Here is a 12,553-nt window from a genome sequence, read left to right as displayed (position 1 = left end):
ACATCGAAATGAGAGGGATCCTGAGGCCGTGTAGGTATGGGACTACATGGTTGAAGGAAGGCTTATAAGAATTGTTTGGTACTACCTATATCAATAAGATGCATCTTCTTTTTGGTAGCCCATTCCATAAGAACTCCACAGTTAAGCATGCTTGACTTGGAGTAGCCTTTGGATGGGTGACCTACCGGAAAATTTCCCGGTAAGCGTGCGAGTGAGGACAAAACACGCTGAAAAGACTAGTGTTGGTTGGTTTATGGGTGATCAACTGAATGAATTCAACCAATGACTCAACCCCAGAGACACAAGGAGGGTGAAATACGTTTGGTATAAACGTCCAACGTTCGACGATGGAAGAATTTCATTCAGTTGGGTGGAATTAACGAACGACGACGACGTGACGAACATGTTTTGGGAGCACAACATGTTACCGTGTATCGATCTGTGTGTAACGTTGTTGAGATCAACTGAAGATATTCTCAACAGTTTGATTCCACCATAAGATCGTGATTAGGTAGGGAATGCACCTTCCAACTACAACAATTGTCTTACCTCTGAATTTGGGTAATTTCAAACTTGCTAAACAACAGTTCTCAAGCATCACCCGGAAGTTTTATTGTTCCTTTCGAAACATGTATTATGCAGAATCGGCTATATAAGTTATGATATCAAATTCTTTCATATAAGATGAGTGTCACGGAATGGACCTTATTCTTTATGTGATTACTAGTCTTATATGAGGGAATTCGATGTGATAACATATATAGTTGATTCTGCATAATACATGTTGTTTTGAATGGAACAATAAAACTTCCGGGTGAATGCTTGAGAGTTGTTATTTAGCAAGTTTGAATTTACCCCAAATTCAGAGGTAAGACAAGTGTTGTACGACATATCCCTACCCGAATGTAATGTAATGATAGTACATATTTAGTAACTTTATGTAATGTAATGTACTGTAATGTAACTTTTATTCGAATTTATTTAATACGCAATTTTTATTCGAATTCACGCTGAGTTTAATTAGTCTTTTTTTAAATTTATTTATTCTTTAATACACAATTTTTATTCGAATTTATTTATTTCATAAAATAAATGCAAATATAAATAAAAATAAAGGAACACAAGTAATATATATAAAATCTCATTTTATTAATATAATGATACATTTACAATGGGGTAAAACTAAATCTTCTTCGTCATACCAATAACATTAACATTAACAATAACATCTTCGTCATACATTTATTCCTTAATGGATGGAGTCATCTACGTCATACCAATAACATTAACAATCGACTTGAGAGCACCCAAAATTGAACCTAGACTTCCAGATACTCTTCTCCAAGATACTCAAACAAGACAACACCAAGATGACCCAAAATTGTTCCTCACCTTTGCACTCTTGTTGTTTAACCTCCGCTTGGGTTAAAACAAAGAAAAAAAACCACAAACCATGAAACCTAAACCCTAAATCCAGGGGTAAAACCAATTCAAAGAAACCTCTTGAAATTTTCAAAGAGGACTCTTTTAAATGAAAGACGAATGATGAAAAACCAACATTGTTGTAGAAGGAAAAGGAGGGAGGAGAGCGAGGAGGAGAAAATGGTGAAGGTTGAGAAGGTATTTATAGGGAAAAAATGTTAAAAAAAATAGGTTGAATGATGAAAAAGATGTTGAATCCCAGAACGAACGCAGCAGTTAACTACTGCTGGCCGCAGCGGTAGTTAACTGCTGCCGGTTTAATGAACGGTAGTTAACTACCGCTGAGGGTTTTTTAGGAATTTTCATGTGTTATTAGGAAGTTTCGTATGTCAGAAAAGCAATTTCCGATTTTTTTTGGACTTTTTTGCCATTGGACTTACTATGTAGGCCCATTAGTTTCAATATAAAAGTAGAATTCTACCTACCCTAACTCATTTCTTACTTGTTGAATGGAGCCATCCTTCTTTAGTTTTTTCCCCTCAATCATGCACTCTTCTTCTTGATATATGCGGTGAGTCATGTTTTCATTTTTCGTTTTGCCTTCGTTTTCATCTTTGCCTTGTATGGTTTTTGTTTTCTTCCTTATGAATTGAAGAATTTAGTTTGAGAGGCGATTTTGATCTTCCATTGGTTTTTTGTTCAGATCTGGTTTTTAACTTTTCAATTATTATAATTCTCAAGTCTCTATGTTACTTTTCAGTTATAAATAATTATCAAATTCTTTTAATCCATTCAAAATCTTCAAACTCGTTTTGAATCTTTTTCTATTAAAAATTCATCAATTGATGCATTGAATTTTACTCTAAATAAAAATTTATACAAGTGAAAGTACTATAAATTAATATGTTAATGTTTTGATTAAGATGAAGTGTCTAACTTATAGAGTTGTTCATTCCCTTCTATAAGCTACTCACTTATAGAATTGTTCATTCCCTTACATCAGCGGCAGTTAACTGCCGCTACCACTTTTAAGATCGGTTGAACCGACTTAAAAAGTGATTGAATGAGTCTTAAAAGTGGTTTAAAAGTGGTTAACTGCCGCTGAAAAATGTCGAGCGACAGTTAACTGTCACCAATACAAGGGAATGATCAATTTCATAAGAGAGAAGCGTAATTTTCAAGTGATATTAGAACCTAGTTTGGTGGGAGTGAAAGTCGATCATGATGTTTGGATCAAGTATAAATTAATATGTTATGTTTTGATTAAGATGTGGTGTCTAACTCATTTGTATGTATGATCTATGAGTTCTCACACCAAAGTAGTATTAGAGCCTCGTTTGGTGAGAGTGAAAGTGGATCTTCAAGCTTGGATCAATTATAAGAGGTGAGAACTCACACTTGAGGGTGAGATTATTGGATTCAAGTGTGAGTGGTTAATTTCACATCATTTATGAATAAGTAAATTGTTTGACTTATAAAAGAGGTAATAGGTAATCAATATACCTAATTCTTGAAGATTTTAGTGGAAATGTGATGTTTCTCTCTTATGTTTCTGGATCATTGACTTGTTGCTTTCGACGTTTTTTCAAACTCCCCAACACATTTTTGTTGTCAGCCCGAACATGTCTTCGGTGCTCGGATCTAATAGTTACATTACATCTACGTTAGAACACCAACTAGTAACGGAAGATTAATAAGAAACGAAAATAAAAGGCAATGAATACATGATCTTTGTAACGCAGTTCGGCTAATGGTGCCTACCTATCTGACTATAGAACAACTATAGTCCCGTTTGTATTAGTGTGATGAATTTAGGTTTCAATGTTACAAGCAATAAATATAATTCTAGTGCTACGTTTCAGTTTAAATATATGAGCCATATTTTAGTGTCTTATATATATGAGTCGTACTTTTACAATCTAGTATTATTTGGAGAAGTCTCTTATATTTTCCTTTTTAAATGTAAATTTCTTATAGTTAAGATGCTTGTGAATGCTTTTGAGATATTATGATGTGGTCAAAAGGTCCAGCTTCCAAATCTTGTGGAAAGAAGTCATCACACCATATACTCCAAAATAAAAAGCACAAAGATCACATGTTTTTGAAATCTACTTCTACAAAACCGCAGGTATGTATTTTGTTACTTAAGTCTAATCTTACAAATAATGATATAGATTTATAGTGTTCGTAGCAAGCCATGTTCTGATTTTAAATGGGTATCGCCAGTGATTGGTGAATTTCAATCCCTCGGGTTAATCGGTTCTTAGGCCGAATATCAGGTTTTCAAATAAAACAAATGATATAGATTTAGGATGTGTTTGTTTGAAGTTTAAAACTCACATTCCCCAAAAATACATGGAAAGGAACTGATTATACCCGTGTTTGTTACAAGTTGAGAAAAATTTGTTCCTGTGTATAAAGAAGAACACCTCAGGAATGGGCAGCACCGTTCCTGACAAATTATGGGTCTTAGATCATGTTTGAGAAAAGAACTCCTTGCATAATACTTCATTTTTTTTTTTGACAAAACATCATATTTGCATTAGTTATGGCGATTGACATCTCAACTATATTGGTACCTCAAGTCACCATAATACGATATTTTGAAATCTTAGTTATGATTGTGTCAAATGCACCTCATCCTATGTATTATTAATAAAAAGAAGGCTAAATTGCTATTTCGTCCCTTAACTATTTAATTAATATTGCTTTGGTCCTATAATTAAAATTTGTTCCGTTTTTGTACTTTAAGCTTATCTCCGTTACACATTTTGGTCCATTCCGTAAGTTTTATTAAAAAAACGTTAGGGTTTGTACAAGTGTCATTTTGTCTTTGGATGAAATTTGTGCTAATCAATTTCTGGAAAATAGGAAGAACACCATCAACAACAACAAGAACAAAACTCAGCAGCAAGAACAAACAATAACAACAAAACCCATCAACAACAACAAAAAAATATCTAGCAGCAACAACAAACAATAACAACAACCCAACAATAACAACTCAGCAGCAACAACAACTAGAAAAATGAGTAGCAAAAACAATAGAAAATATCAGTAGCAACAACAACAAAACCCTGCAAAAACATGAACAAAACTCACATAAAAGAGAAAAAAACAATTCTGTTAATTCCTAAAAAATTTAAAAAATCATGTCTATAAAAATAACTTAGAAAATCAAAAGGGAATTGATGTTTGATTTGTAGATCTGAGCAAAGATGAGGGAAGAGCAATTTAGGCGCAAGCTAAAACAAGTAAGGGAAGAGCAATTTTCTTGCTTATAACCATTGAAATTAAAAGGGAATTACATGTTGAAATTTTTTCTCTGTTTGAAAAATCGGGGATTTAATGGGTTGATTTTAGAGTTTGAGAAAGAATTCTGCTCTTTATCCAAATGCTTTTGCTCACTCCCAAAGTAAAAGTCCATAATGTCCCTACGCATGTTAACTCACGTGGCGTGAGTTAACTTACGCTAGTTATAACATGAACGTGACTTAAGTCACGCTGCGTGACTTAAGCCACGCTAGTTATAAGATAAATGTGACTTAACTATCGCAATTTTTATTCTAAAGAAACAAAAATAATAAATATAAAATATCATTTTATTAATATAATTCTTATTACATTTACAATGGGGTAAAACTAAAACTGCGAAAAAATAAAAACCACCAGAAAACCTATCTTCCTGGGGTAAAACTAAAAATAAACCACAAGAAAACCAACCTTCCTAGGGTAAAACTAAATCTGCACATTTAGTTTTACCCAATGTGGTTTTTTGCCCAAGAAAGCTGCTCACTACTTATATTTTCCCCAGCATTCCCACTACTTATCATTCTTTCTCTTTTTACACCAAAATAAAGAAGGAAAAAAAGAAGGAAATGAAGAAGATTCATGGGGGGAGAGAGTGAGAATGAGAGATGGTGTGAGGAAATGGGGAAGTTTAGGGGTGTATTTATAGGGGGAGATTGTAACATAGGTTATATCTACCATAAATAGGGTCAAAAAACGTGTAAAAACTTATCAAAAACGTGTAAAATCAATTAAAATGCATTGAACAAAGTCAAAAAAACGTGTTCTTGAGCCCAGGATTAACACTAGCGTGAGTTAACTCACGCCCAGGATATACACTAGCGTGAGTTAACTCACGCACATGTTAACACTAGCGTGAGTTAACTCACGCTAGTTAGGCCGGTGGTCACAACTCAATAACACGTTTGTTGGACTTTGGTCGGTTATTCAACCATGGTTTTATTGTGTTTTACACGTTTTTTTTTTTTTACTGTTTTTGACTGAATTTAGTGCATATAAAACCTATGCACTAAATAATTTGGTTACATTTAAGGCCTATATTCTAAATTAATTTATTAACTTTATTCTAAATTATTTTGTTTACATTAATCTAAATTATTTTCTTAAATTTATACTAAATTATTTTATTAACATTATTCTGAAATATTTTCTTAACATTATTGTAAATTAGTTTGTTTACATTAATCTAAATTAATTTATTAACTTTATTCTAAATTATTTTGTTTACATTAATCTAAGTTATTTTCTTAACTTTATTCTAAATTATTTTATTAACATTATTCCGAAATTATTTTGTTAACATTATTCTACATTATTGATTCGATATTATTCTTTAAACAAATACAAATATAAATAAAGTAAATGGACTAAATTAATAAAAGCAAATGGACTAAATATAAATAAAAGCAAATGGACTAAATATAAATAAAAGTAAATATAACAATATCTCATTTCATTGATAATTCATACATTACAATTATTCATTACAATTATTCATACAATAATTTTGAACGTATTCACTAAATCTACCTATTTTATCCTTCTTGGGGTAAAAAGTGAACAATCTTCGTGGGGTAAAATAGTGAGCAGCCTTCTTGGGGAAAATACATCATCAACCCTTGGGCTAAATTTAAATGTGGTTTTTTTTTTTACCACAAGAAGTTCTTTTTACCTACGGTAAAATGTTTCTGCGGTTAAAAAAGCAGATTTAAAATTATCCCACGGGTCGATCACTTCCCCAAGTCGGCTACTCACTATTTTACCCCGACGAATTTTGATCACTTTTTACCCCAAAGAGAATATTGAAAAAAAAAACAAAGAAAGAAGAGAATTAGAGGGAGAGAGTGGGAGGAGATAATGTGAGGAATATGGGAAGTATGTGAGGGTATTTATAGGTAGAAATGTGAACCTAGGTTGTATCTAACATAAATGTGGTCAAAAAAAAGTGTGAAAGTGGTAAAAAAAACGTGTTTCTTTAATGTTGAAAAGCTGACCAAAGTTGGAAAAACGTTTGTTCTTCACCGGCCAACTAGCGTGAGTTAACTTGCGCTAGTGCTAAGTGATGCATGACTTAAGTCACGTTCATATTACACTAACGCATGTTGAGTCACGTAGCGTGACTTAACATACGTACAAGATACACTAACGCATGTTAAGTTACGTAGGGGCATTATGGACTTTTACTTTGGTAATGAGCAGAACCGTTTGGGTAAAGAGCATAATTCTTTGAGAAATATAGATAAATGGGTAGAAAAGAACTAGATTTAATAAATCTTGAATGATTATTGAGTGTTCTTGTTGATGGTGGTGGGGTAGTGATTTCGAGTTGTATGAAAAAAAAAATTCCAGTTTTTGTATTGCTGAGTTTTTTTTTAATGAAGGTTGATGAAGGTGGATGAGGAAGATGATGAAGAAGTTGAATGAAGATGATGATCTAACAAACCCTGACACTTTTTAATAAAACTAACGGAAATGACCAAAATGTGTAACGGAGATCAACTTAAAATACTATAACAGAACAAAATTTAATTATGGGATCAAAGCGATACTAATTAAATAGTAAATGGACGAAAATAGCAATTTAGAGAAAAAAGAATAACAAAACGAAGAAGTTAGATGGGTCAAACCAAATCCAACAAAGCTAATTAAAGTGATCCATAGGTATATCGAACATATCTAAAAAAAAAAACAGCCCTTATAAAACTAGGCTATATCGACCACCATTGAAAATCTACAATTGTTTTATCTCTACTATATATAAAGAAAACTACCATTTTCAGCTCTTTTTGGCTGAACTTTTCTTTCCGAAAATGCCATCAATTTTCAATACGAATAACACATGTAACAAATAGATAAGAATAAATTTAAATATTAAAATAAAAGTGTAACAAACACAAATGTCCAAGTTTTTCCTTTATCATTTAAAAAAGTGTAACAAACTAGATGAGTGTGTCTATACTTACTTTTTCATTATCCCAATTATACCGTTAAACAACAACTTTTTCTATAATAAAGATTATACCCTTAAACAACAATTTTTTCTATAATAAAGATTGTTGTTGGTGTCATTGAAAAAAGAGAGAATTTAGATCATATTTTTTTGCTATATTGTTGGTTTCAATTGAAACCGAGAATCATGATTAGTTTGATTTGTTATAATTTGAAAGCAAAAAAAATAATAGTTTTACTTTTAATCAAAATTAAAATTTCATAAAAAAACACCGTTCATACTTTTCAAAAGTTAGCGCGTGGCCGTCTTTTTGCTAGTAAAATATAAATAAAAAAACTTTACTCGTATCGGGAAGTCATAAGATCGTGGATTCTTTGAGCATTTACAAATGCAAAATTATTTCAAATGTCTTCAATTCCTCAAATCTTATTTTTCAATGAAGTAATTGACATATCAACAACAATAAGAAAATAGTCGATTCTTATGAAATAATTTTGTTGTAACAAAATTATGTTAATGTAAATGTATTATACCCTTGAATTGTGTTCCTCTCAAAGTCTTAGGTTCGATTCTTTCTGGTATCAATTTTGATGGGCTAGTTTGGTTTTTTTTTAAAAAATAACTCTAGAAAAAGGATAGATTTTTAAATAGTTTTATACTCATAATAGCATCAAAATTATTTTATTTTTTATTTCAGAAGAGGAAATTAGACCAATGCATAAATGATGGTGAATTTGCTACTAGTTATGAACTCACGTGTAAAGATAAATATGGTAGTGAAAATGTCAAATATCAAAGAAGAAACCCATCTCCTCCTCTCACATGTTCAACACTATCAGATGGAAAAAGGATTATTTTACAAGGAACACAAGAATATGGTTTCCTTGCTCAAAATGATTTAACAAAAAAAATTGGTATCTATACGGAAGACTATTCTCACCTAAGTGACTCAAATGATTCTATTAAAGGATCAAGTTATCTTATGAACCAAGGGAGCTTGAATATCCATGCCAGAGATTTAATAGTGGGTAATACTCGTTCTTGTAGTGCAAAGAAATCAATAGAGGACAAACCAAAAGAGGAAGACATGGATCTCATTCAATCACTCAAGAACTTTTTACCTTCTAGGGGTAACCATCTTCCAAGACCGTTTGTTCCCATTGGACCTAGGTTTCAAGCTGAAGTTCCCAAGTGGGAGGGAACAACAAACATAAAACAATATAACAATGATGATTGTTTGAAGTGGTTGGGCACCCAAATTTGTCCAATGCCATCTTTATCTGAAACCAATGCAAAAAGTATTGGAAAAGATAGGCTTGACTCGTGCTCATGTGACAATCCTGGATCAGTTGATTGTTGATGTAAGCCCTAGAGGTCAATAGTTTACGTTAAACTTATGCTATGTATCATGATTTTTATTATTAAAGAATATATGGTATTCTTTATTATATTTGTTATAAGATTAATAATGTTCCTAGAATAGATAGTTCTAGAATAGATAGTTCGTGTAATGGAATATTAACTGTGACTTAATCATGAGATTACATTAACATAAAGAACGCTATTCTTAAATGCATATGTAGTCAAGCTTTAATATAAATGGGATAATAATAAAGTGTAGAGACTATTATGTATGTAGACTGATGACCGCATCTCATGGGTCATAAATACATAAATATGAGATATTAAGTCTATACATATGTATAAATATTAGGAGTAATATTTATACTAGATTTACCCACCATGAGAGTACTACATAGTATGTTGTGAAAATGTCATAAACTATTCTCACAATGATAATGGCGCATACCACTCTTAGACCTGAAACCACTATGATCCCTAGATGTGGACTTAAGTGCTTTATTGTCATTCAAACGATGTCTGTAACAGGATGACCATAACATTGGTTAATGAACACTTGACGAATCATGTTGAGGGACATGAGTGACCTAGATGGGATTTGTCCCTCCTTCGTAACAGTAGATATATCTTTAGCCCTTTTGATGAATTATGACTATAAAACTGCATGGACGTGCCAAATTAAGTCAATATGAAATAATGGGCTTATTCGTTATTTAGTATATTTCAGGATCAAGAAATATAAATATTGATCTATACAAGGGTGACAAAATTTATGCCTTGTGATCAATATTGATATGAGGATAAAGGAGTAATTGTACACATGAACGTTATCATGGAAAAAGGTTCTGTCAGATCACTTAACATTCTTGTCACTTGGGTAGCAGTGATGTGTTGTTAGCTACCTCTCACTCTTTATAATATTAAATATAAGATTTAATATTATTGCCAACATGGAAAGAACCTATATGGTCACAAACAACAGAACGGTCAAAAGGAGAAATATAAGTAAGACTTATAATATGGGTGCGTTTAGAAAATAACGTTAATTAGTTAGCAGAAGGCTAAATGCGTTAATGGGCTTCCAGAAGCCCAATAGTGACTTCTGACTTGCAAAGCACACTAGGACTTCTGTAAATAGAACCCTTGTGTTGAAGTCAAAGGTTACACGTTTTCAGAAACCCTAATTCTCCCAAACCTCTGATCGTTTGGCTAGCATCGGGAATCAGAGGAGCACCGTTCGTGTGGACGAGTAGAGGCTCTGCTTTTTGCTTTGCTGTGATCAAGAAGTGACATTCTAATCATTGATCATGTCAAATTCGTAATGATCAGAAATCGAATTTTATTCCGCTTCCTGTGTTTATGGTAATCGATTTACCTTTAGATTGCGTTCAAAAACATGTCGGTGAAGCTAGAAAGAACTTAAAAGTGAAGATTGATACTAATTTTTCATGTTTGAAGTTTAACAGCATGGAAGAAGATGTTTCAAAATCATGGACAATGGAAGAGCAATTCGAATTCGAATCTCTAGCAGGGTCGGCCCTAGGCCATAGGTCGGAGGTGTGACGGCCTAGGGCCCTTTCAAGTACAGGGTCCAAATGTTTTTTTATGGAGGGGGTGTATATAGAAATTTTTCAGTTTATGGGGGTAGCAAATTTCATATATCGGCCCCAAACATTGACATGATGAAGGGTTGGGCTAAAGTCTGTTAATGTTTTTGCCCTTTTGACGCAATTGTTATATGTATCCCTTATAGCACAAAGATTTCTATATACACCCTCTCTATAAAAAAAAATTGGTTGTTCTTAATAATGTGCACTAATAAATTGATGATATTTATTATCCAATAAATTGGGATAATTTTAATAACAAAACAGATTATATTTTAGTTGAAAATGGACCTACTTTCTTTCAAAGGTTCTAAAAAAATAAATTACATCAGTAAAGTAATGTCAACTTTCTTGAATTGATTGAAATGAATGATGTACTTCTAGTATACAAAGGAGTTCGTGTGTCTATGCTTCCTCTAAAAAGTTTAACAATAATTTTATATCATGTATTATTGTTGTTATGACTTTAACATTGAAGAATTTTGCATCCAAAAGTTTAAAATTTATTTAATTATGTGTTGATATAATTTTATTTTTTTGGTGTTATTATTCTTAGGTGCTAATATTTAAGTCTACTTTACATGTGCTATTGTTCTATACTTCTACGATAGTTTATTCTGTTTTGGTGTCTATCGAGTATTTGATTTATTTTCAAATGTTGCCTAAAAAAACATTCATTTGGAAGTGGAAAGCGGAAAAAAAATATGAAATGAAGAGTTAATAAAATCACAACAATGAATTAACAAATTTTATGATGTATTATATAGAACATTTTTCTCATATTATGCCTAAGGCCCCTAAAATTCTAGTAACAGCCGTGATCTCTAGTAAAACTGTATCCGCTATCAAGGGACACAAAATTCTGGAAGCTTTCCATGGAGAACTTTCCATCAAAACCTATGAAGTGCATGATAAATTACTATTACATTGTATACATTCCTCGATTGATGAGCATAGAGACAGGATCTTCCTTTGGTGCAGTTGAGGTCGAATAAATAATAAATAAGCTCTTCTTTCCACGATTTTGTTGTTTGATCTATTATACTGACACAAATATAGCAAAATGGTGCATTATATGCATGTGTGACCGAAATACTATCCCCTGAGGCTAACCAAGGTTGGTCCATCAAAGGGATGTTGTTCCATGTTCCAATACTCCACCGTGCACCACTCTTCATCACATCATTGACACTTAGAATACTTTTCCAAACGTAGCTCGGACTATTACCTATATTAGCCCAAAAAAAATGTGAAGTTGGTAAATATCGAGCCTCAAACAATCGTGACACCAGACTATGTGTATCAATAATAAGTTTACATGCTTCTTTATCGAGCATCGCAACATTGAAAGAGGTGAGGTCTTTAAACCCCATTCCACCAAATTTGTTGTGAATTGATAGTTTATTCCAAGACATCCAGTTAATTCCCCTATTAGTGGCTCCACCTTGCCCTCACCAAAATGCATTCATCATTTTTTCCACAAAATCTATCAATGTTTTTAGTAAAAGAGAAATACCCATCACATATGACGATATAACTTGTTATGCGAATTTTATCATTACCTCACGTCCCGCCTTCGATAAGCACTTTTTTCTCCATGAATTTATTTGTTACCGTAATATCCCGCCTGTCAGTATCGAGATATTATCCGTTGATTGTGCCAGAGGAATTAATTCAAAGAAAAGTAAGTAAATGGAAATATTTTATGACATGTCAGCTTTTTAGGGGAAAAGCATCAGAGTCGTTTTAAACACGCTTGAGGCAAGGGTATTATTGTAATTTCACGGAAATGATTATTTATATGTTTTGGGTGGCAAAATCCATTTCTCTCTCTTCACTTGTGGGAAAACATTTTCCTCTCCCTTCTCTCTATCTCTCACGCCACTCTCCCCCTTCTCCTTCT

The 12,553-nt window shown here is 32.5% G+C and overlaps 1 protein-coding gene across 1 annotated transcript; it reads left to right on the top strand.

Moving 5' to 3' along the window:
- Positions 1 to 1,915: 1,915 nt before the first annotated feature.
- LOC146907909 (uncharacterized) lies at positions 1,916 to 11,645 on the top strand. The gene is made up of 5 exons (XM_085729190.1): positions 1,916 to 1,993; positions 3,400 to 3,550; positions 8,379 to 9,036; positions 10,425 to 10,593; positions 11,501 to 11,645. Exons 2-5 carry the CDS (start codon positions 3,431 to 3,433, stop codon positions 11,643 to 11,645), a joined length of 1,092 nt encoding a protein of 363 aa, XP_085585316.1. The 5' UTR covers positions 1,916 to 1,993; positions 3,400 to 3,430.
- Positions 11,646 to 12,553: the final 908 nt, after the last annotated feature.

This window comes from Medicago sativa, chromosome 7 (assembly GCF_051527215.1).
Source record: "Medicago sativa cultivar Bolivia chromosome 7, Bolivia_mono, whole genome shotgun sequence".
Lineage (NCBI taxonomy): Eukaryota > Viridiplantae > Streptophyta > Magnoliopsida > Fabales > Fabaceae > Medicago > Medicago sativa.
This window is presented reverse-complemented; position numbering and strand designations above follow the sequence as displayed.

What these genes read in the sequence shown, in the direction of transcription:
- LOC146907909 (XM_085729190.1), top strand. Translation starts at nt 3,431, where the DNA reads ATGATGTGGTCAAAAGGTCCAGCTTCCAAATCTTGTGGAAAGAAGTCA. An exon ending in CTACTTCTACAAAACCGCAG is followed by an intron (nt 3,551 to 8,378) that starts GTATGTATTTTG and finishes TTTTTATTTCAG; the next exon opens with AAGAGGAAATTAGACCAATG. An exon ending in GGGTCGGCCCTAGGCCATAG is followed by an intron (nt 10,594 to 11,500) that starts GTCGGAGGTGTG and finishes TCCGCTATCAAG; the next exon opens with GGACACAAAATTCTGGAAGC.